This window comes from Silene latifolia, chromosome 1 (assembly GCF_048544455.1).
Source record: "Silene latifolia isolate original U9 population chromosome 1, ASM4854445v1, whole genome shotgun sequence".
NCBI lineage: Eukaryota > Viridiplantae > Streptophyta > Magnoliopsida > Caryophyllales > Caryophyllaceae > Silene > Silene latifolia.
The window spans coordinates 42,004,750-42,031,196 of record NC_133526.1 but is presented as its reverse complement, the minus strand read 5'-3'; the positions used below and the strand labels follow the sequence as shown (position 1 = coordinate 42,031,196).

The window sequence follows — 26,447 nt, the reverse complement described above, 5'->3', positions numbered from 1 at the left end:
TATTTATTGCCCATCCCTCACAAACTAAGTCCATTAGTGATGCTAAAACCTACAAACAAACAAAGCCAAACAAACAAAACCACATGAATAACAGCAGAATAACACAAAAAGAATAACAGAAAATAGAAACAGGAAAAACACTACAATGACAGGAAGAGTAACGCTGCAATGACACTATAGAACCAGTATAACAGCGGAATAACAGAAGTACTGAAAAGTGAAGACAACACGAACAAACACAAAAACCCTAGAAAAGCACATTAAACAATTAAAACATGACAAATAACTTGACAACAAACTAGGCGATAGAATAACAGCAGAATAACACAAAAAGTAAAGTGTGTAGAGATCAATAGTAAAGTACTCAACACAACTCGTCAACTAGAACATGCAAATCACTTCAAAACAATAGAAAACTGCAGAAACGACTAGAACATGCAAATCACTTCAGGAAAAATCAGAAATTCAAAAATGCAGTATCATATTACAATGAAGAAACTGCATAAACGCAATAACGACATTAAAGTACTCGATTAAGTAAACCTAGCGATAATTAAACTGAAAAAACGAATAAAAAAGCATACAAAAGCATGAAATAAAACAAAATAATAGAATAAAAGAGGAAAACGTCATGAAATTACCTTCAATCGGAAGAAAGATGATCAATGGCGAAGAGAAACACAGGAGAAAACACGAAGGTGACGAACAGTTGAAGAAGAATAACACAAGAATAATAAAAGAGAGAGAAACGCTTGCAGTTAAGAATGAGGATATAAACGGTTTTGCAGTAATAGGGAGTATTAATTAGAGAGGGAAACAGTTAGATAGTAAATGACGGAAAGAAGAGAGAGACAGAGAAAGAAAAAAAAAAAAAAGAGAAAATAAACTAAAAACAATGCTTTTATATGATAACTAAGATTAATCTTGGCCACTCATCTCTAATTTAATCTAATGGCTGAGATTCCCCCAACTCACAACTCACCATAAGAACCAAAATCACCAAATCCAATCTCTCTCTCTCTCTCTCTCTCTCTCTCTCTCTCTCTCTCTCTCTCTCTCTCTCTCTCTCTCGAGAGAGAGAGAGAGAGAGAGAGAGAGAGAGAGAGAGAGAGAAGGGTTCTAGTAAGTCCCTCATATCATATGAGTCCATAAGTCCTTATAAGGGCCTTTGGATGGAAAGGATGGAGGGATGAGATTACATCTCATTGAAGGGTCACAAATCTCCCTCTCTAATCTCCCTCCCTAATCCTTGTATAACTCCTTCTAATCTTGTATAACTCCTTCCTTATTGTAACCTCCATACCCACTTCCTCATTATTCATTTTCTCACCCTTCTCTCAATCCATTTCTCTCTCTTTCTTCACTCCCATATTTCAGAAAAAAAAAAAATACAAAACAAAACAAAAACCGAAAAAAAAAAAAAATTCCCTCATCCCTCACACCCCCAAACCCGGCACCCACGAACAACCCTCCTGATCACCGCCACTACCCCCGCACCACCCGACAACAGCAACAACCTCCACACCATCAGCACAACCGTCACCCTCCGTCAACTACCACGCCTCCTCTAGATTCGCCGCCTCCTCCCTCCCGCCGTCCTTCCTTCCTCCTCCTCCCGCCGTCACCTCCGCACCTCCTGCCGCCAATCCTCCCTCCACCGACATCAACAACCTTCAGATCTCGTTCCATTTTTTTGGTTTTCAGATCTCCCCTTTTCCTCTTCCTTTCTCTTTTTTTTCAGTCCATGTTGGTTTGATTTTTCGATTGTTGGTTTGATTTTTTCGATTGTTTGTTTCATCTGTCATTGTTAGTTTGATTTTTTGATTTTGTTTTTATTTTTTTGGTTTTTTTTTTCGGTTTTTCAGATCTCGTTCCATTTTTTTTTTTGGTTTTTATTGTCACAGATCTCGTTTTTGTATGGGTTTTGTTTTATTTTCATTGTCCATTTTTTTGATTTTTCAGATTTACTTTATTTTGTTCTTTGTTTTTTGGTTTTTGTTATTTTGTTTTTTTTGTGTTTTTGTCAGATTTACTTTATTTTGTTATTGTTATTTGGTTTTTTAATTTTTGTTGGTTATTGATGGTGAAGTCGTGGTTGTTATTTAATTTTTTTTTCAGATTTAATATTTGTTGATTAATTACGATTTTTCATATTTATTTGGTTTTTATAAAAGTTATACTATTTACGACAAAGTTATACACTTAAAACATTAAAGTTATACTATTTACGACTAAAGTTATACACTTAAAACATTAAAGTTATACTCCCTCCAATTCGCTATAATGTTCCCTATTTCCCAAAACGGATTATTCAAGTAATGTTCCCATTTCCTTTTTTGGTAACTTTTTTCTCTTATTTTATTCATTTCTCTCTCCTATAATCAAACCCCACACAACTTTTTTATTCCTATTTTATTACTTTTCTTAATGTTTTGGCCCCACAACTCATTATTTAACTCCTATTAATTCATCTCTCTCTCCTAACATTAACCCCACCAATGTCCTTTATTCATTTTTAATAGTATTTCTTAAGTATCGTGCCAAAAGCAAATGGGAACAATATAACGAATTGGAGGGAGTACTATTTACGACTAAAGTTATACCCTTTAAACATTAAAGTTATACTATTTACGACAAAAGTTATATTCTTCAAAAATTAAAGTTATACAATTTATATTATTTTGTTGTGTGTTGTTATTTACTTATTTTTTATTTTTTTATTTCAAATATGTCTTATATTACATTTTGATATTTAGATAACGACTTTATTTTTTCAGATCTAGTATTGTTGGTTTAAAGTTAGTATTGGTGGTTTTTTTAGGATTTCGGTTATATATTGGACTAAAGTTATACGATTTTGGACTAAAATTATACGATTTTGGACTAAAGTTATGCGATTTTGTAGTAAAGTTACACAATTTTGGATTAAAGTTATACAAACATGGACTAAAGTTATACATATGAAGGACTAAAGTTATACAAAAATGGATTAAAGTTATACAAATATGGACTATAGTTATACAAATAAGGACTAGAGTTATACAAAAATTGACTAAAGTTATACAAATATGGACTAAAGTTATACAAAAATGGACTAAAGTTATACAAATATGGAGTAAAGTTATACAAATATGGACTAAATTCATACAAAAAGTACTTATATAAATTCCAATTAATTTATCGAAAATGGACTAAAGTTATACAAAAATGGACTAAAGTTATACAAAAATGTGCTAAAGTTATATAAATAAGGAGTAAAGTTATACAAAAAATGGGCTAAGTTTATACAAAAATTGACTAAAGTCATTGAAATTATACACATTTCTACTGGAGTTATACATTCGTTGAGTAGAAGTTATTCATATCGTTACTAGAGTTATACATTCATTGAGTAGAAGTTCAACACATTCCTAATGTATTTGTATATCTTTAGTCCATTTTTGTATAACTTTAGTCCATTTTTGTGTAACTTTAGTCCTTATTTGTATAACTTTAGTCCATATTCGTATAACTTTAGTCAGTTTTTGTATAACTTTAGTCCTTATTTGTATAACTTCAGTCCATATTTGTATAACTTTAGTCTTATTTATATAACTTTAGTCCATATTTGTATAATTTTAGTCAGTTTTTGTATAACTTTAGTCCTTATTTGTATAACTTCAGTCCATATTTGTACAACTTTAGGCAATTTTTGTATAACTTTTGTCCATTTTTATATAACTTTAGTCCATAACAGTATAACTTTAGCCAATTTTTGTATAACTTTAGTCCATAACAGTATAACTTTTGCCCATAACTATGTAACTTTAGTCATTTTATATCATTTTTATATAAAAATGTGAAATATAAGATTAAAATCAACAAATTATAAGAATTTTTATATAGCTAAGATTAAAACAACAAATTTTATGAAAAACATTTTAGTAAATCTTAGATGAAAAAAAAGTATCTCACAAAAAAAACGAGATTTAAAACCCGAAATCTTAAAAAAAGCGTATAACAAGAAGAGATTTGAGAAAATGAATAAAAAAAACGAGAACTAACAAAATAAAAGACAATTAAAAGAAAATAAAAGACAACAAAAAAATGAATGGAAAAAACAACTCAAAACATAAAAATTAACATCAAAACGAAAAAAAATGAAAAAATATACCGAGGTGGCGGCGGTGGGGTGGCCGCGGCGGGGGTGGTGGGTGGTGAGTTGGTGTCGGGTGGGGTGGTGGTGGGTGGTGCTGAATGAAGATAAGAGGAGTGGGTGATTTATTTGGGTTTTGCTTTTTGGGATTTTGGATTTTTTTTAGAGAGGAGAGAAAAGTGAGATGTAGAGAGAAGAGAAGGAGTTGTGATAATGAGATGATGAATGATTAGTGAGGTTGGTTTATTGAATTGATGAGTTAATTAGTGAAAAGGTGGAGGTAGGGATGGCAGTGGGTCGGGGACCCGACCCAGACCCTGAGGGTCGGACCTTAATGGGTCGGGTATGGGTCTCATTTTTTCAGACCCAATGGGTATGGGTCGGGTATGGGTCTTAAGAAAATATTTTGGTCCGGTCCGGTCTAAGTTATGAGACCCATACCCGACCCTTAGACCCTTTATTAAAGAAAAAAAAAATCAAAATTACAACTTTTCTGTATTCATACTGGCAGACTGTAGAAATCCAACTAAAGTCTCTTTCTCTTCCCTCATCCCATAAAGTGATAAAATCCAACCAAACTCTTCTGACAATACCACCACTCCACCACTGACACAAGAAAACCACCACCACAACACTGATACGCGACTGGCAACCACCTCTCTAATAGCCGGCGACTGACAACCACCATTAACGGCAGATTAATAAACTCATAATGTTAAAGTAGTATGATTTTTTTTTTAATATTATAGACCCTATAGCTGTTAATCTTGTTACTAAAGTGGCTGAAACTCGGACCTGCGGGTAGACCCAGACCCTACCCTTACCCATAGGGTCCGGGTATGGGTCCTCAAATTTTAGAACCTTGCGGATCTGGGTCGGGTACGGGTCCAAGGGGAAAATCTCGGGTCGGGTCTGGGTCTAGGCGGACCCTACCCAGACCCTACCCATTGCCATCCCTAGGTGGAGGGATTAATTTGTAGCCACATATTGACATCAAATTCTATCCTTCCATTGCCTTGATCCAATGGCCCTTAGAAGGACTTATGGACTCAAATATATATGGTGGACTTAGTTGATCCCTTCTCTCTCTCTCTCTCTATATATATATATATATATATATATATATATATATATATATATATATATATATATATATATATATATATATATATATATATATATATATATATATATATATATATATATATAGGAATGGGATCATGTGAGTATTACTTATATATTTGAGGATTGAGGATTAATACTATGATAGGTATTTAGGGTGGAAACAAGCAAGGGCAAATTTGTAATTTAACGCGTGCCTATATAAACGGCTTTTTCAAGCCAAAACCGTTATTCCTCCTTTTTCTTCTTCTCCCATTAACTTCTCTCTCTACTGTAGCTTCTTCTTCCATTGTTGAGCTCGGAAACTCTAGAATTTAGGCGTGATCTCCGTTTTTCGTCCTCATTCTTCACAATTATCATATTATTCCAATTAGTTCGTTTGCTCAGGTACGTAATTCGCGTTTTTCGTCCCTAAAATTTGAATTTCATCTTGCTTTTGTTGTTATTTTCAATTTAATTTTGTGTTTCTTAAAATTCGGTACGTTTTTGTTTTATTTCCAGGTTTTCCTGCTCAAATCTCTGCGTATTCAATCATCATTGCGATGTCTGGTATGTTATTCTTCTTAATTTTGTACTTTCAGCGTATTCTCAAATCTCTGCGTATTCTCTCTTTATTTTGTACTTTCAGCTTTGAATCACATGTTCTTTATACTTTTGGTAAATATTCTCTATTACTAGTCATCTTTATTTCTGTTCGTATAATTATTTGTACCTATAAATATTTTCTGTTCATTGACGTTCTTATTTTGTACCTTACAGCAAGTGTTTTTTTTGTTTTGCTCAATATGTGATATTGTTTTCTACAACTGGTGATATTGTTTTCTACAACTGGTGATATTGTTTATGTTGATATGTACCATTGTATATTCACCTTTGTGATATTGTTTTTCAACTTCATGTGTGATATTGTTCCAGAGTACATGATATTGTTTTCCTGGATATGTGATATTGTTCAGCCACTTGTGTGATATTGTTCCTGCAACATTCCTTTGTGATATCGTTTTCCATCTTCATGTGTGATATTTTTCCCAAATAACGTGATATTGTTTTCCTGGATATGTGATATTGTTCAGCCACTTGTGTGATCTTGTTCCTGCAACATTCCTTTGTGATATCGTTTTCCATCTTCATGTGTGATATTTTTCCCAAATAACATGATATTGTTTTCCTTGATATGTGATATTGTTCAGCCACTTGTGTGATATTGATTTCGTCCATATCTTTAAGACTTTTTCTTGTTATTTTACATTTTACTTTTCTTGCCAGATCCTACAAGTAATGTAATTTCTTCTTCCTGTAATGATATTCATGTCTCTGCCATTACCTCTAAAGATAGTAATGATATTGTTGAGTCTTCAATTACTTCTACTGTTCTCATTGAACCACCTGATGCATCTAGCTCTACTCCACATGTTGAACAACATTCTGTTCCTTCTCGTGTGCATCAACTACTTTTGGACTCCACACCTGGTGGTAGTGAATTGTGGACAAGGAATGTTGCACCTGAGTTTAAACCTTATATTGGCCAGTTGTTTGGGACGTTGGAAGAAGCTATTAGTTTTTATGATGTGTATGCAGAAGCATGTGGTTTTGAACCTAGGAAGTCTTCTCAAAAAGGTGCATTTTCGGTGATGTGAAGTATAAATTTGTTGTTTGCAACCGTGAAGGTTTTAGAGATCGTAAGAGGAAGGCTACTGTTTTAGATAGTGGAAAGGAGCAGGCAACTCCCAGGCCTTTTGATATCAGGAACACTAAATTAACTAGGATTGGTTGTACTGCTATGATTGAGTTTCGCTATAATGGGGATGGTTACGTTGTTTTTCAGTTTCGTGAGTGGCATAATTACCGTCTTTGTTCACTTAGAAATCAACAGTTTCAAAAAAAACACAGGCACCTCCATCTTTACCATAAAAAGACAATTATTGATCATTCAAGGGTTAATCAAGGGCCAACAAGGGCATTTAGAAATGTCAAGGAATATGTAGATGGCTATGAGAATGTTGGAGCTCAACTGGTTGATTTTAAGAATTTTGGAAGGGATATCAAATGTTTCATAGGAGACCGGGATGCTCAACTGTTTGTTAACTATTTTGAGGATAAACGTGATACCACTGAAGGTTTTTACTTTGCTTATGAGGTGGATTCTGGTAAATGCTTGGTTCGTGCGTTTTGGTGTGATGCAGAGTCTCGTAGAAACTATGCTTTGTTTGGTGATTACATCACTTACGATCCAACTTATAGTACGAATAAGTACTGTATGCTTTTCACTCCTTTTACTGGCGTAGACCACCACAAAAGGTCAGTTACTTTTGCTTCTGCCTTGTGTAGATACCTCATTTCTGCACCTCCCGCAAACCACCCGGTGATGATTGGGCCGCATGTTTGGTACGCGGAACGATTTGTGACAGTTCGTAAGTTTATCGTCAAGTGATTGCTCAAACACTGATGTCTACCTCTTAGTTGTCATCTACGCGCCGATACGGTCGTTTTGACAGTAACTAGAGTACATTTGGAGTCCGGGCCTAAAACCGTCTTCATTTTCTGATAACCGCTAAATCCCGAGTCAGAATGTTCTGGAATGTTCCGGATATTTCTATTCCATATTTTATAAATATTTCACAATCTTTTAATCTTTGGTAAATAATTTCCCGTAATATTCATACAAGATATTAAGGAAAACCAAATTATCCCGTTATTCCATAAATTAAACACGGAAATCTTTCTTCCGCAGAAGGAAACCACCTGGGAACAAACGCAGCAGGTGCTGCGCCTCTTCCAAGAGACGCAGTGACTGCTGCGCCTCTTCCCAGGTCCTTTTCTGCGTGTTTTTCGTATCTTTTTCATATCTTTTCGAGATTCACTTCCAAAGTTTCTCCGAAAACCCTATTCCTTCACATGATTAGTATAAATAGGAGCCTTCGCTCCTCATATTTCTCACGCGAGTGTCCGCCTTTCTCTTCTCCCTTTGCATTCTAGACCACGTTCTTACTTTTTGGCGTCTACGTGCTTGAACATTCGACCACGTAAGCTCGGATCCTTCTGAGTACCAGCCTCGTTTGCATGACCGACCAATTTGACCAACTCCACAACTAATCAACTTAATTAATCTTAATCGTTTTCCTCCTACGAGGGCACTTTCGTTACATTAGAGTCGAGCATCACTAAATCATAAACTTAGTTCATCTCGTTTCGTCAAACATGTAAGTCTGAGGGTGTAAATCCTTCTTTATTTATTGTTCTTTACTTTTTTGTATCACTAATGTAAGATTTATGTCGAAAATACTTATTAAAACCGATTTATAAAACCACGTTTAAAACCCTTTTTACGGATTACCAGAAGATAACCGTCGAGAAAGGACGCAGCAACTGCTGTGCCTCATCGAAGGAGCGCAGTGCCTGCTGCGCCTCTTTGTGAGGTTGCCGCAGTTCTTGCTTCCTTTCTGCTTCCTTTGTCCTCTGTAAATTCATTTTCTTTTCTTTGTTTTGTTTGTTTTCGTCAATTCTTTGATATAATAGCATAATAATCTCACATGTACACTGTTTATCATCGTTAACATATAATTAATCATTAAATCCGACCTTAAATCCCTTATAATCCGATATTTGCGGGTTTTCGTCATTAAAGTCAATCCGGGTTGTAGAAATTCAATTCATTCATATTGAGTTTCTGGAATTCGATCTTTGATATATTTCCATATGTCTGTTGTCATATTCATCATTTATTCGCCATTAGTTCTCCATTAATTCGTTATGTTTAACCTATTTAGTTCACCCATGTCATTAATCAATCTTTCATCCATGTAAATAATTCGTTTTGATTCGTTTCGTCCATGTTTTATTGCTTTTATGACTCATTCACATGTAATTAATGTATTAAATCACTTTCATCCGAGTTGAATATCATAATCAATCCTTAAAATCATCAATTAATATTAACGATTTGCGGTTCCGGCTTCACAGCCAGAACTCACCCTTGGAACAGACGCAGCAACTGCTACGCCTCTTCCAAAGGGCGCAGTCCTGCTGCGCATGTTCCAGGTTGACTTCTGTCTCTGAACTTCCGTTCTGCCTTGACCTGATTAATTAGCTTACGTATAATTAACTATTAACCGTACTATCGCCTAATGATTTGTTCTTTAATTCATTCCTTTATTCTTTTTCTTAAATTATCCGTTTTAGATGTATTTTCGACATAAATCACTAAACCCGATGTAATTATTGTAATTTAATTATTGTAATTTTCCTTTATTGTATTTATCATTGTTCTTTTTTTATCATTTGTATGCCTTCACATGTAATTGAACCTTAATCCAACTTTGACATCAATTGTATGCTAAATTAAATGTTCACCGACTTAGTCTAATCTTCACATGTTAGGATTAAAACTTGGATGTTGCATTGCATGCATATAATCGACGATATATCGAGTATGAATAACTTCCCTAATCATTAATAGAGGCCACTATCGAGGCGGGCGGGATTAGGTGTTCGATCAAAAGAGCTTCCTAATACGTACCCTCACCCCTTACTCCAGATCTCTGTGAACATCCGTGTTCATTGGCATCCACGAGAGTCATTCTAGACATAGAATGCTAAGGGTAATGAGTTCTTGGTGTTCATGTCACTACTTTGTGTCTTGACATGGCACGAGGTATTCGAACGGTTCCAATTTCCCATAAAAATTGGTGGCGACTCCATAAATGCAAACGCTTGTTCTCTTCCTTTCCCAAGCGCTCCCGTGGGCCCGCGTCCACAGTTTGGCGACTCCGCTGGGGATAATACACTTATGTGTAGCCAAAGGTGAAACTTGAACAAGGTTAGGGAATAGTTTGTACAAGACAATTGTCGAATTTCATAACTCGGTCTTCCTAGATCGTTTTATTCGGCCTTCCTAGGCCCAACCCAACCCATTCGACCAATCGTCCCGTCTAAACGGTCCTAATTCTTATTTGGGCCTAAGGATTGATAGCGATTGATGTCATCCATACCATGATGCTTACTCTTGTTTGTATCAAGGACCTTCACTACTTGAGGAAATGGACTAGGAATCGGCCTTACTCTTGTTTGGTACGAGCCTCTCCACAGACTTCGGGTTTGATTGTTCGGTATGGCAACCCACCCTTTAAACCAAAACCCTTTTAAATGCACTCAGCATCCTGTTATAATGCTTGTATAAATGCTTGTACCTTACGTGATCACCATTTCTAAACGAAACCATGATGATTTTTGTAAAATCAAAATCCCTTTTAAAGTGTAAATTTCGAAAAAGGCCTATGGTTAGCGCAAAACCAAGTCAAAACTCTGTCCATTTGTCAAGTCAAATTTCGGGCCCAAGCCCATTTCAAAACCTCACTTCGAGTCCACTCCTACAACTATACTATAGTTGGCTAGGACACACATTTTCAAACCTTGTCATTTCTTCAAAACTCACTCAACACAAGTGGCACATACCCACTTCACGAGTCAAAACATTTCTTTCTTAGTAAGTGTGTTAGAATGGTCGATCGTGTTTTGATTCGTCGTCGATCTCCTATCCAGTTGCCAAGATGCCTGAAACAAGCGACGTGAACTTCAATCAACTCCAAGATGGTAATGATCGAATCCTAACCGCGCTAGCTCAAATCCAAGTTACCCAAGACCAAGTGTATGATCGCCTTGACACCATCGAGGGCCGGATCTATGCCGTAGAAGCGAGGTTGCCTCCTCGAGAAAGTGAAGTCGTTGATGACTTCGTGAATGACTTCAGGGACGAAAACCCTCCCATGGGAATGACCGCAGTTGAGAAAAGACTCCAATACTTAGAGGAGCAATTGATGTATCTTAAAGGGGATGACATTTATAGGGAGAATAATCGCAAGTATGAGGCCGTAAGTTCCAAGTTGCCAAACAACTTCAACATGACGGATATCCCTAAATTCAAGGGGCATGAAAACCCTTTGAACCACATCCGTGCTTTCAAATATTACATGTCTATCAAAGACATTAATCCCGAGATGTTCTTAAGGATCTTTCCTTCATCTCTTGACACCATCCCAAAGCAATGGTTCTACTCTCTAGAACACAAGAAGATCGCTACTTGGGAAGATGCCGCAATCGAGTTTGCTAAGCAATATGCGGATAATGCTGAGATCCAAGTTAACATGCGCACTCTAGAGGTTCTTACCCAAAATGACAAAGAAGGTTTCACCGACTTCCTAAGTAGGTGGAGGAAGACTAGTACCCAACTAGTTGAACGCCCGGATGAGGCTACCCTTGTGGAGAAATTCGTGGACAACCTAAAGCCCATCTATGCAAACCATTTGAGGTACCAAAACATCAAAACTTTCAAGAACTTAACCGTACTAGGAACAAGGATTGAAGATGACATCTATAAAGGGCTCTTGTCCAAAACGGTAGGCCGAGGATATCAAGGCTCAGCAAGTCGTTCTTATGGCTCCACTAGCAAGACCGATGGAGTTAACCTTCTCGAGCCATCCAAGAAGAGTGTACCCCACCAAGGAAATTCACAAATCTTGGGGACACTTACTCCAACGCTCTAAAAAGGTTAATGAAGTAAGGCAAACTCCAACCCATAGGACCTACTCCAGAATCAGAAAAGAAATCCAAGTTCTGGGATGAGAACTCGTACTGTGAATATCATAGGGGTAAGGGGCAGGACACAGAAAAATGCTACAAATTGAAAAATGTGCTTCAAGACATGATTGAGGATGGTCGACTACCAATACCGTCGGGAGGCAAACCCAACAACACTCAGAATCCTCTTGGAATTCTAGTGATCACAAGTGAAGAATCTACCTTAGATTGTTTACACCTCATTTCTCCAGTCGAAGATGAAATCCACGCGATCGAGAATGAAGGGTTCTACTCTACTATCTCCCCTACCATCGCCGACTTCATCTCATGGGCAAGGAGTGTGGATAGGCAAGTTTGGGAATTGGAAAATGTGGTGACAACTTTACATAACCCCAATGCAACACCTAAAGAACATGCGCCACTAATATTTTCTCAAAATGCTACTATGCAAGAAATAGTCGCCGTGGTTGATAAACTAGTCGACCAAATCACACAATTAGAGGACGAAATCATGAGGATGAGGGAACTAGCTACAATCAATGGGGTATGGGCCGATGATGATGAAGACGAGTATCTCATTGAACACTCCCTAGTCAAGGAAATAGTCCAAAATGGTGAAGACCAAGATGTGGACCACCTAACTCATTCGGGGCGTCCATATCAAAGCACTACTCAAAATGGTCCAACCAACGTTGTCACCCCAAATGATAACGAAGATGACTCCACTGATCATTTGCTCAAGCAATTACAGAAGACAAAGGCTGATCTTTCAGTCTGGCAACTAGTAGCAAGCTCATTCCCACATCGCCAAGCTTTACTGCAAGCTTTGGCCAAACTAAATGTAGCACATAACTCCACACCCGACGATGTAGTCAACTTGGTCTTCCAAGAATCACCAAAGTTAAGTAATCCTATTACTTTCTCAGATGAAGATTTGCCACCCTTTTGTGCTAGTCACAACTTGGCTCTTTACATCACCGTCATTTGCTTAAAGAAGAATGTGCCAATGACCTTGGTGGATGATGGCTCCGCGGTCAACGTCATACCCCTGAAAACGGCATACAAATTAGGCATGAAAGAGTCGGATTGGACCCCTACCAATCAAGGTGTTCACGCATATAATGGTACACGACGAAAGGTAGTAGGACTAGTTAACCTAACCATAGCCACAGGGCCAATTGAGCGAAAGGTTAACTTCCAAATAGTAGACATCGAAGCTTCCTTCAACATACTTCTGGGAAGACTTTGGATTCACGCTTCCAAAGCGGTAACATACACCCTTCACCAAAAGATCAAGATCCCACTAAATGGCAAAGTGGTGACGATCACTTCGTCACCCATCAAGGCAATAATCGAAAAGAAGTCAAATAATCAAGTCCTTGCGGATCCAGTATATGAACTTGGGGGCTTTCAAAGCATAAGTGTCATAGAAAGTGAATTGGCACCCCTATACTACGATCCCTACTCCAACTTGGTGGTCAACCACATACTCAAATCCCAGGGATACTTCCCTGGAATGCCTTTGAACCCTACCCGAAGAAACACCTTCGCACCCTACAAGGAGGGCAACTCAAAGAGAATACCACTTGGACTAGGATACAAACCCACTAAAGAGGAAGTTCTCGAGATGCTCGCTCAAGTTCAAAGCCGTAAGCACATAGGAGTCCAAATGCGACCATATTTCCCTACCTTAAATGGATACTTTGTTAGGGAAGGAAGTCAAGAACTCTTTCACGGATTTCCTGAACCTTGGCACTACCTCGGAAGGAAGCTAGCCGGAATCGAGATCTTTCACGATTGCTACTTCATTCCTCCAGAAACGGTTCCTACCGTCAAAGCCCGTCAAGCACCTTGCTTAGACGAACAAGCTGTTAGTCTACTATTTGGAGAAGATCGATTTGTTAAAGCCGCGCAGGATAAGATCATTACCATGATACTTCAAGACAATCACTTCAACCCTACCGCGTTAATCACATAAACAAACACGAACCAAAAGAAAGGATGGAGAAAATCAATCAAGTGAACCAACAATCAAGGAAGACTCTTCAAGCTCACCACTGGAGAAGGAGAGATGTTCAAAGGAGAACCAGAAGATGATGAATTCGAGTCAGAGTCAGAGTCGGAGTCAGAGTCGGAGTCTAGAGAAGTCGCTAAGGAGTCTCCTCCTGTCGTCACCCCCATTCCCTTTGTTTCTCCTAGCTTAGCATCAAATAGTAACCGTAGTTCGGGAAATGTCCCAACAACTGTCCTTTTACCGCCACTGACCACAGATCAGATGGCTTCTTTGTTTCAACTTTTCTCAAACTTTAATATGAATAAATCAGGTTCTGCTTACTCTTTGTGTTATTTTGAGTGCAATTCTGTTTACGATGATACTGAGGATGACCCAAACCCAGACTCAATTGAGATACCTCCCTACATAGCCAAAGAAATACTAAGAGAAGGGGAAAGGGGACCAGTAATAGAGAACACCGAACCCATCAATGTAGAAACCGAACTAGAACCCCAAGAACTTAGGATAGGGACCACCCTGAACCCCACCGAAAGGGCCAGTTTCATAGACCTCCTACACGAGTTCAAAGACGTTTTCGCTTGGTCCTACAAAGACATTCCAGGGATCGACAGGGATATCGCCGAACATAGAATCCCAATTAAGCCAGGTTTCAAGCCCGTGAAACAGAAGCTTCGTCGAATGAGAACAGAATGGGCTCTCAAGATTAAACAAGAAGTCGATAAGCACTTCAAAGCCGGGTTCATCAAAGTTTCCGAGTACTCTGACTGGGTAGCCAACATAGTACCCGTACCCAAAAAGGATGGGAGAATCCGTGTTTGTGTTGATTTTAGAGACTTAAACAAAGCAAGTCCTAAAGATGACTTCCTCTACCACATATCGACATATTGGTGGACAATACCGCAGATCACGCGTTGCTATCCTTCATGGATGGGTACGCGGGTTATAACCAAATCAAGATGGCCATAGAGGACATGCATAAGACCGCCTTTGTCACTCAATGAGGAACCTATTTCTATACGGTCATGTCGTTTGGGTTAATCAACGCCGGCGCTACATATCAACGCACCGCAACCACACTCCTAGATGACATGATGCACAAATAAGTTGAGGTATACGTAGACGACATGATTGTCAAGTCCAAGGATAGAGAGGGGCATATTGCGAATCTTCGCAAGTTTTTCTCAAGGCTACGAAAGTACAACATGAGGCTCAATCCTCAGAAGTGTGCATTCGGAGTAACATCTAGCAAACTCCTGGGATACGTCGTTAGCCAACGAGGTATAGAAATAGACCCTTCCAAAATCAAGGCTCTGATCGAAATACCACAACCTCAAACAGAAAAAGAAGTCAGAGGATTCCTGGGAAAAGTGCAATATATAAGTCGATTCATATCGAAACTCACCATGATTTATGAACCTATCTTCAAGAAGCTCAAGAAAACGGATCACACCATGTGGGATGATGACTGTCAGAAGGCATTTGACCGAACAAGGAGATATTAGCTAAACCACCAGTGCTCATGCCACCTCAACGAGATCAACCTCTTGGTTTGTATCTCACAGTAACCGAAACAGCCATGGGCGCCATGCTAGCCCAAACCGTAGGAAAGGAAGAAAGGGCTATTTACTACCTTAGTAAGAAGTTCTTGGAGTACGAGTGCAAATACTCACAACTCGAAAAGACATGCCTCGCTCTTGTGTGGGCAACGAAGAAGCTACGTCACTACATGCTTAGCTACTCCGTCAAAATATACTCCAAAATGGATCCAGTCAAATACCTCTTCGAGAAACCCGTCCTCAACGGATGCCTAGTAAGATGGACTTTGATGCTCTCAGAGTTCGATCTCAAATACGTGCCCCTGAAGGTTATAAAAGGGCGCGTCGTCGCCGAATTCTTTGCGGAAAATCCCATCAATGATGCACAAACCATAGATACTTGGTCATTTCCAGACGAGGATATACTCCAAACCGATGTAGACTCCTGGGACCTTTACTTTGATGCAGCATCAAACTTAAGAGGATTTGGAATAGGAGTGTTGCTCATTTCTCATGAAGGCGAGCATACACCAATCTCTGTCAAACTCGACTTCGAGGTGACAAATAATGCTGCAGAATACGAAGCTTGTCTCATTGGACTACAAGCGGTAGTGAGCTTAGGCATTAAAAACCTCCGAGTACATGGGGATTCATCCCTGATCATCAATTAAGTTACGGGTTCTTGGAAAATCCGAAGCGAAAGCCTAGCACCTTATCAAGCTAGAATAGACCAAGTAGTCCAATTTTTTGATCACGTGACCTATCTACACCTACCTCGGGAAGAAAATCAATTTGCAGATGCTCTTGCAAAACTTGCATCTTTGATTAATATGCCAGATGACATGGTGGAAATGCCTTTATGTATCGAACGACGGTCAGAGCCATCTTATGTCCACCAAATCACCGATGAAGAGGAAACCGCAGAAGAACCTTGGTTCCAAGCAATCCTAAATTTCAAGCTCAACGGTACCTACCCACCGGATATGGAAAAAAGGGGACAACGTGCTATACGCCTACTAGCTTCCCAAAACGTTCTCATGCAAGGAGAGTTATACAAAAGAACACCTCTTGGTGTAATCCTACGTTGCCTTGATCATTCACGGGCACGGAAAGTGATGGAAGAAGTCCATGATGGAGAATGCGGTCCTCACATGAGTGGGCCCATGATGGCAAAGAAAATCACACGTTTGGGGTATTATTGGACCACAATGGAATCCGATTGCATCAAATATGTAAGACATTGCCACAACTGCCAAATCTTCGGGAATGTACAACATGTCCCTCTTTCATTGCTCTATACGATGACATATCCTTGGCCATTTTCTGCCTGGGGAATTGATATAATCGGGAAGATAACCCTAGCCGGAACAAGAGGTCACTGTTTCATCCTAGTGGCAATCGACTATTTCACCAAATGGGTAGAAGCGGCTTCCTACACTAGTCTCACGGCTAAAAACGTGGCAAAGTTCATACAAAACAACATCATTTGTCGATACGGTTGCCCACATGAGATCATTAGCGATAATGGATCATACTTCCAAGCTGAGACTGAGCAATTGCTAGCCAAGTATAAAATTAGGCATCACCACTCTTCGCCATATAGACCACAGACTAATGGCGCGGTAGAGGCGGCAAACAAGAACGTTGTCACAATTCTCAAGAAAATGATTGACAACTATCGAGATTGGCCAAGCAAGATACCCTTTGTTTTGTGGGGATATCGCACATCTGTTAGGACGCCCACTGGGGCCACCCCTTTCTATTTGACCTATGGCATGGAGGCTGTACAGCCAGTCGAGTTAGAAATACCATCATTGCGTATCTTACTCGAAAGTCAAATCCCGGAAGCTGATTGGAAGAGGGATAGATATGAAGAACTCATCCTCCTGGATGAACGTAGGCTACGCGCCTTGCATAATGTCCAAACATATCAAGCACGTATCAAGCGAGCCTTCAACAAAAGGGTCAAGCCAAGAAACATCAAGGAAGGAGACTTAGTACTCAAGTCGGTCAGAGCTCTTTTACCTGTCGATCCACGGGGAAAATTCAAACCTAATTGGGCTGGGCCATTTCTAGTCAAATCCATACTTCCAGGGGGTGCGGTTAGAATCACAGACCTAGATGGGAATGAATTTGCCAACCCGATAAACCTTGACCAACTAAAACGGTATTATGCCTAGAATAGGAACAAAAACGCGCCTCGGGTAACCTCACGTGTCGCTCTTGTGGCACTAAATAAACGGCCCCTGGCCAAGCTGAAATAAGCTAATGTCACTCTGCTCTTGCATTTTGATAAATTTGTCATCCTCATATCATCAAATAAACTAAATTAGCACCTTTAGAGTAAGTAAAAGCTCATGCTTATCTTCTAAGTTCATTACAAGCTCTTGCTTAGAACAATTATTCTTTTACATTTACTCGAACTACGCGCAAGGGTTTGATTTCATTTTTTAAATGAATACGTAGGCAATCCCTCACGGGATACAACCCATTAATTTCAAAATGTAAATAGAAGGACATTTGCAGTTGCATTTGGAATTCGACAAGAATAATAAATAGAAAATCACAACGGTTTCATAACCAATTAACCTTTTTTATTTCATTCATTTTCTAATTCTAATAATAATACGTTACATAATAAAAATAAAATAGGCTAGGATTCTAAAAACCCCACCTCCTTATTACAATAATAATAATAAATAATAATAAAGACTTGGGCTATTCCTCCATTTTCCCTTTACCCTTGTCATTCTTGTCATATTTCTTGTCACGACCTCGAGCCGGACGCTCTTGCGCCACTTCAGACCTAATCACCAACGGTCTTTCTCGAGGCCTAGCCTTCCCATTCTTGTCAATCACCTTATCCACGACAGGAGAGGTCTTTGGTTTCTTCGAAGGATGAACAACTCGAACACGGCTTCTTCCTCTCCCTCAGTCAGATGCTTCTCTTTCTCCTTTTCCACCTCGCGCACCTTGTAGTCAGCAGGCTCGCACTTCCTCAATCTCTGGCGCTCCTCTGGAAGAGTGGCCTTCCTCCAACGCAGATAGGAATACGACACCCATAAGGCACTAACAGAAGAGTTCAAGAACCATACATTTCTTTGAGCCCATCTAATGGCCCATTCCCTTCGACTCTCAGTAGTAAGCGCCACGGCAGTCTGCGGGACAGTGTCAAGCTTTGAGATTGTCTGCTTTAATCCAACCTGTCTCATTAGCTTTTCCGGGAAGATACATACCATGAATTCCAAGCCAGGAATGCGCACAGATCGAGTAGGATCCAAGGAAGACACTCCAGTGACAGATTTGAGGTGCCACCATGGTACAATCCACCTAATCAGGGGGCCATCATCACTCTACAATTTGTTTTCCCAATAATTGCAGACTCGAGTGAAGTCCACCATGTAAAGCCTGGTCCTCATTGCAATCGAACGAGCGTGATAAGAAGGAACATGAACTAGGGGCTCGATCAATCGAAGACGCTCCATAAGCCAGACCTACCAAAAGCGGGTATTAGAACGAAAAAAAAAAAAACAAAAAAAAAGCGTTCTTTTACCTGCAAAATAACGGGACTTCCCAAGTATGGTAGGTCGCGATTGGCTTTCCTATTATCCAAACCCAATAGGATCTCTCCTAAGCATAAACAGGCAGGGCTCCTGCGCAACTCCATTTGCTCAACTAGGCCCAGGAGACGAGGATCACCTCTCAAGTCTTCATCAACATGCCCTTGAAGAACATATACATGCAACAAGCAAAATCCGAATGCCCTTCACCTAGCAACATGAGAAATGGTGGGGTCGGCCCTGTTAATGAATCGGTCGATGAAGTCCAACATTCTCACTCCTTTCGAGGTCACTAAACGGTCCACCTCAATTCTTGTCAACCCAAGCTAGTCTCTAAACTTGTTCTTATACCCTTGTGAAGTGGAAGGAATAGCAGGCAAGTGTTCTGGGTCCCACCCACCGATCGCAGCAATTTCTTCAGGAAATGGGCAAATGTCACCTCCGGGAAACGCAAAAACATGATAATTCGGGTCCCAATAATCAAGACAAGCATCTAGGAGTGGTTTGACAACCTTGATAAGCTTCAAACTCAACAAAGATCCAAGATTATAAGCAGCCATATCATGTTTCTCCATGTTGGAAAACTCGTTGGTCCACTCTTTTAGACGAATGTCCAAAGTATTCATGATGAATGATGTTTTGAGAATTTTATGTAATAAGACGAAGAAGAGACGGAAGAATTGTGTGAATAAAACCTCTATCGACGTCTCTATTTATACTAAAATCTGTTTCCTAAAATCCGCCAGAACGGATACACCTGGGAACAGGCGCAGCACCTCCCGTGCCTCTTCCTCAGCAACGTTTCTGTGATTTTTCGCGTTGGATCCTTCCTAAATTCCTTAGCGAATAATTTCCTATTCATACGGGTTATTATTTTGGTAAACACGTCAAGATTGCCATATTTTGTGTTTCCCAATTCCGCGGGCACGCATTTCGAGGCAATATCAGCATTTTCGTCATTTTAGCACACTTGTATATTTTCATTTTAAGAAATAATTTTCATTTTAATGTAATTTATTTCAAAACCTATATATATTTCTTCTATTTATTTCTTTTCTTAATCATTTCATTTCTAACTTATAGGTTTATATTTTTTTCATTTTTTTAGGGGTAACCCTCCCTACCGTCCGGTCATTTCCGGCAAATTTTTTGCATTTTTGGCACTTTCTTTTGCATTTTTTGGCACTTTTGAGTCATTCGTTTTGCGCTAATTTAGGCCATATGTATATACAAATGTATGTTCTATGTAATTTCTATGTAAATTTCGGCAGCATGACGGCATAAACCGTCATCTACCAAACCTGTTCAAAGCTAACCTGCAGGTACAAGCAACGCAACCCAGCAGCAAAGGCACTCAGGCCATCATATATACAACTAAAAATGGGAAATGCACAAACTGGGGGCTCGAGCCCCAAGCAAAATCCAAATGTCCAAAATGTAGGTCCTAAAATGTACAAATGTGCAAGATACAGCCAATACAAAAACAAAACTACTGCCGGTCGCCCTCTAGCTCTGCAATTCTCGTCTCGAGAGCAGCAACCTCAGTGTCGCGAACCTCAAGCTCCCTCAACAAGCGAGCTGTCTCCTCCCGAGACTGGGCCAACTCTCGCTCCAGCGCACGCTCCCCCTGCAAACAACCAAATTGGCTCATGTCAATCATTTCAAGCAATTATAAGAAAAGTTGGAAAATCAAAATCAAAAAATAAAATAGACGAAAGGTTCATACCTGACGACATCGACCGCCGACAAGTGCCTCGACGGCAGTAGCTCACAGCCGGTTGGCCACCCTCCATAACGCCACAAACCGAGATGGCGCAACCTGCATTTCCAAAAAGAAGTTCTCAATAATTGGATAAATTCAATCAAATGTTTTCTTACACAATAATCATGCAAAGTAGAGGCTCACCCTCCGAATTAGATGCTGCCAATCGTCCAGGCCAGCATCCGTCACAGCCACGTCAAAGTCACGCAGCTTAGAGATCGTCGTCCTCCCGATCGCGTCAGTGTACTCGAGGGTCTCGGGGTACTCTGGGGGCTCGATGCCCGCCGCCTCGACCTCCTGCGAAGTCAAATGTTTCTCATTAAGTGATGATCTTTCATCGTATTCTATAAATCAAAAATAAAGAAGAGTAAGATGCTCACCACAACCGGCCAGTACGCCAACCTCCCGTAGAGGAACGCCGAGTAGTCCTCACCAGGAAGCAAGAGGGCGTCACCGCCAACGCCAGCCAAGTCAGCCTCCCTCTCAGCCTCGGAAGGCTCCCTGAACATCGTCCTAGGAGGATCGATGGGAACCGTCAAGACATCCCGAGAGCACTGACGAGTCAAGCGCTCGCCCAAGTACCACACAGGACCCATCGACGTCCTCAACAGCAGCCGGCTCGAGCTCCTAGGTCGAAGGACCTCAGCCATAAAAGGAGGCGCGCCAGCGTACTCCACCCAAGGCCTGGGCACCCACTGGGAAAAGACAAGCAAGGAATCATTCTTATGATCGGTTGAAAAGCAATGAAGAAGCAAAACGAATATAAGTGAGATGATCACGCTGTCCAGCTAAAATGCGTTCACGTCCCGCCGGTAAACACCGTGAGAGGAACGCTTGCTCCTCGTCCGACACATCACCCAATCCCTCACGACGGGATAGGCCTTCTCCAGCGGCTCCGTCCTCTTGGACGAGAGGCTCGGAAAGTAGGAGTACACCCACGCCTGTGAAGCAAGATAGTCAACAACGATCTTTCGTAATTCGATAAGGAAAAGAATTGATTTTAGTCTAAATGGAAGTTCATACCTCCAACAGTAGTCCAGGGCCGACGGCACCAGGAGAAGTCCCCTTCTCCATCAACTCCGGACGAACCATGGCCCTCATGAAGCGGATGAGGGCCGCAAAACCAGCAGTGACCCAGTCCCAACGCCCTAGGGAGCTCAGATCAGAAAGAAAGGGAAGGAGCTTCGTCGACAGCCTCTCTCCCTTGTCTCCGAGGTAAATCGAAGACAGAAACCAACAAAGCCACAAACGGGCCCTCTGCTCAGCTGTACAGGGAGGAGGAGCCGTCTCTACCCTGTCAATCACCACCCGCGCCGGGGTCTTCCCCGCAAAGTAGTCTCGGACATAAGAACTAGGCACCAAACCAGGCACTGTAACAGCCTTCGGCGCCAAGTTCCAGCCGATCAACCTCATAGCCTCGGCCGAGTCCACCCTCATGGCAGTCTCCGGCCACTCCACCACCTCCTAGCCTCGGCCGAGTCCACCCTCATGGTTGTAATCTTCGATTGACCTGATGGCTATACTTTGACTTTCGCCTTGTCCAAGCCTCAGTCAAAGTGGTGGCTCTGTAGATACCTCATTTCTGCACCTCCCGCAAACCACCCGGTGATGATTGGCCAGTATGTTTGGTCCGCGGAACGATTTGTGACAGTTCGTAAGTTTATCGTCAAGTGATTGCTCAAACACTGATGTCTACCTCTTAGTTGTCATCTACGCGCCGATACGGTCGTTTTGACAGTAATTAGAGTACATTTGGAGTCCGGGCCTAAAACCGTCTTCATTTTCTGATAACCGCTAAATCCCGAGTCAGAATGTTCTGGAATGTTCCGGATATTTCTATTCCATATTTTATAAATATTTCATAATCTTTTAATCTTTGGTAAATAATTTCCCGTAATATTCATACAAGATATTAAGGAAAACCGAATTATCCCGTTATTCCATAAATTAAACACGGAAATCTTTCTTCCGCAGGAGGAAACCACCTGGGAACAGATGCAGCAGATGCTGCGCCTCTTCCAAGAGACGCAGTGACTGCTTTGCCTCTTCCCAGGTCCTTTTCTGCGTGTTTTTCGTATCTTTTTCATATCTTTTCGAGATTCACTTCCAAAGTTTCTCCGAAAACCCTATTCCTTCACGTGATTAGTATAAATAGGAGCCTTCGCTCCTCATATTTCTCACGCGAGTGTCCGCCCTTCTCTTCTCCCTTTGCATTCTAGACCACGTTCTTACTTTTTGGCGTCTACGTGCTTGAACATTCGACCACGTAAACTCGGATCCTTCTGAGTACCAGCCTCGTTTGCATGACCGACCAATTTGACTAACTCCACAACTAATCAACTTAATTAATCTTAATCGTTTTTCTCCTACGAGGGCACTTTCGTTACATTCGAGTCGAGCATCACTAAATCATAAACTTATTTCATCTCGTTTCGTCAAACATGTAAGTCTGAGGGTGTAAATCCTTCTTTATTTATTGTTCTTTACTTTTTTGTATCACTAATGTAAGATTTATGTCGAAAATACTTATTAAAACCGATTTATAAAACCACGTTTAAAACCCTTTTTACGGATTACCAGAAGATAACCGTCGAGAAAGGACGCAGCAACTGCTGCGCCTCTTCGTGAGGCTGCCGCAGTTCCTGCTTCCTTTCTTCTTCCTTCATCCTCTGTAAATTCGTTTTCTTTTCTTTGTTTTGTTTGTTTTCGTCAATTCTTTGATATAATAGCATAATAATCTCACATGTACACTGTTTATCATCGTTAACATATAATTAATCATTAAATCCGACCTTAAATCCCTTATAATCCAATATTTAGGGGTTTTGGTCATTAAAGTCAATCCGGGTTGTAGAAATTCAATTCATTCATATTGAGTTTCTGGAATTCGATCTTTGATATATTTCCATCTGTCTGTTGTCATATTCATCGTTTATTCGTCATTAGTTCTCCATTAATTCGTTATGTTTAACCTATTTAGTTCACCCATGTCATTAATCAATCTTTCATCCATGTAAATAATTCGTTTTGATTCGTTTCGTCCATGTTTTATTACTTTTATGACTCATTCACATGTAATTAATGTATTAAATCACTTTCATCCGAGTTGAATATCATAATCAATCCTTAAAATCATCAATTAATATTAACGATTTGCGGTTCCGGCTTCACAGCCAGAACTCACCCTTGGAACAGACGCAGCAACTGCTGCGCCTCTTCCAAAGGGCGCAGTCCTGCTGCGCCTGTTCCAGGTTGACTTCTGTCTCTGAACTTCCGTTCTGCCTTGACCTGATTAATTAGCTTACGTATAATTAACTATTAACCGTACTATCGCCTAATGATTTGTTCGTTAATTCATTCCTTTATTCTTTTTCATAAATTATCCGTTTTAGATGTATTTTCGACATAAATCACTAAACCCGATGTAATTATTGTAATTTAATTATTGTAATTTTCCTTTATTGTATTTATCATTGTTCTTTTTTTATCATTTGTATGCCTTCACATGTAATTGAACCTTAGTCCAACTTTGACATCAATTGTATGCTAAATTAATTGTTCACCGACTTAGTCTAATCTTCACATGTTAGGATTCAAACTTGGATGTTGCATTGCATGCATATAATCGATGATATATCGAGTATGAATAACTTCCCTAATCATTAATAGAGGCCGCTATCGAGGCGGGCGGGATTAGGTGTTCGATCAAAAGAGCTTCCTAATACGTACCCTCACCCCTTACTCCAGATCTCTGTGAACATCCGTGTTCATTGGCATCCACGAGAGTCATTCTAGACATAGAATGCTAAGGGTAACGAGTTCTTGATGTTCATGTCACTACTTTGTGTCTTGACATGGCACGAGGTATTCGAACGGTTCCAATTTCCCATAAAAGTTGGTGGCGACTCCACAAATGCAAACGCTTGTTCTCTTCCTTTCCCAAGCGCCCCCGTGGGACCGCGTCCACATCTTGCTATTTCATGAGGATGAAGATTCGTTCACGTGGGTCTTTCAAAAGTTCCTTGATGTTATGGGACAGCGAGAGCCACATTGTATAATAACTGATCAGTGTGTTGGAATAAAGCTGGGTTTGCGTGCTGTCTTCAAACATGCTAAGCGCAGATATTACATGTGGCATATCATGCAAAAGCTTATTGATAAGGTTGGGCCTGCAATATCGAAAGAGACTGATTTTGTCAGCCGTTTGAATGCTATTGTTTGGGATGCTGAGTTAGAACCTCTTGAATTTGAAGATAAGTGGTGTCAGTTGGTCAATGAGCATAATCTTGAAGGTAATTCCTGGTTGTCAACCATGTTTAGAAAAAGGAGAAAATGGATCCCAGCTTATTTTCGTTATGTTCCTATGGGTTGTCTATTACGAACAACTCAACGTTCTGAGAGTCAGAATAATTTTTTCAAGCGTTTTGAAAATGCACATGGTACACTTGTTGAATTCTTGATGCGGTTTCAAAGCGCCATTGATGTACAACGCCATACTCAAAAACAACTTGATAGAGACGATGATTGTACTCTTCCACAATTAGCAACTTCTCTTAAGTTGGAAGCTCATGCTTCCAAGGTTTATACAAATGCTGCTTTCGCAGATTTTCAAGTAGAAGCTTCTGCTTCTATTTGTTCCCTTAGTGTTGGTGGCTTCACACCACCTGCAAACGGTGTAGAATTAATTGGTATTGCTGATGCGAACGCGAAGACCTACCAAGTTGTCTACAATTCTCTAACGAATGACTCTGAATGTTCTTGCAAGTTGTTCAACAAGAAGGGTATTATTTGTAGACACATTATCTGGGTTTACTCTGGAAAACAAGTACACACTTTGCCCGATAAATACATTCTTATGCGGTGGACCAAGAATACACATAAGATCCCTCTTTATGGTCCACATGGTGAGTTAATTGAGGATTTTGATGCCACTGATTTAAGAAAGATGGAAATGTGCAAGTTATGGTCAGAGTTCTACGCGACCATCTCAAGAATGTGTCTACGAAGGACATCACTGATCTTGTTGACACACTTAAACAATTCAGGGTGAAACTCAATCCGCAATCAGAGTCAATGACCAAAGAGCAGGAGTTGGAGATGCTTCTTGGGTGCAGTTCCTCAACTGAGGTGAGGATTCTACCACCTCGTCAGGCAAAGAACAAGGGTAGCGGGAAGAGAATGATCTCCAAAAAGCAACAATGCATAGCTAAAGCGGAGAAGCCTAAAAGGCTTTGTCGTAATTGCAAACAAATGGCTCACCATGATAAACGTAATTGTCCTAATGCTTTTGTACCTGATGCTGACAATAAGGTATATTCACCATGAAAAGTCTATGTATGAAACTTTTTATATATGCTGTATGGTCACGAGTCAGAAACAATATCATATGTTATTTTAAATAATATCACATCTTATACTAAATAGTATCACTATTTGACGATAACAGAATGTGATATTATTTGAGGATAACAGAATGTGTCAACACCTGTCTCAACTTTCTTTTATATTTTTCTGGTAATTTTAGAAACAATACCACACCTTATTAGAAATAATATCACACTTTGTACTACACAGTATCACTGTTTGAGGATAACAGAATGTGATATTGTTTGTAATTGTTCCGAGATATAAACAATATCACACCTCATTTGAAATAATATCACTCCTTATATAAAATAATATCACTGTTTCACCTTTTTGTATTTTTCAGGGTAGTTCAGATGAGGATGATGTTGATGATGGTTGA

General features: G+C 39.9%; 1 protein-coding gene across 1 annotated transcript; it reads left to right on the top strand.

The window, feature by feature from the left end:
- The first annotated feature begins 631 nt into the window (after positions 1-631).
- Positions 632-26,447, top strand: LOC141644923 (protein FAR1-RELATED SEQUENCE 5-like). Its single transcript, XM_074453973.1, has 7 exons — positions 632-779; positions 5,759-5,806; positions 6,524-6,874; positions 6,925-7,555; positions 24,824-25,526; positions 25,643-26,011; positions 26,412-26,447. Exons 1-7 carry the CDS (start codon positions 632-634, stop codon positions 26,445-26,447), a joined length of 2,286 nt encoding a protein of 761 aa, XP_074310074.1.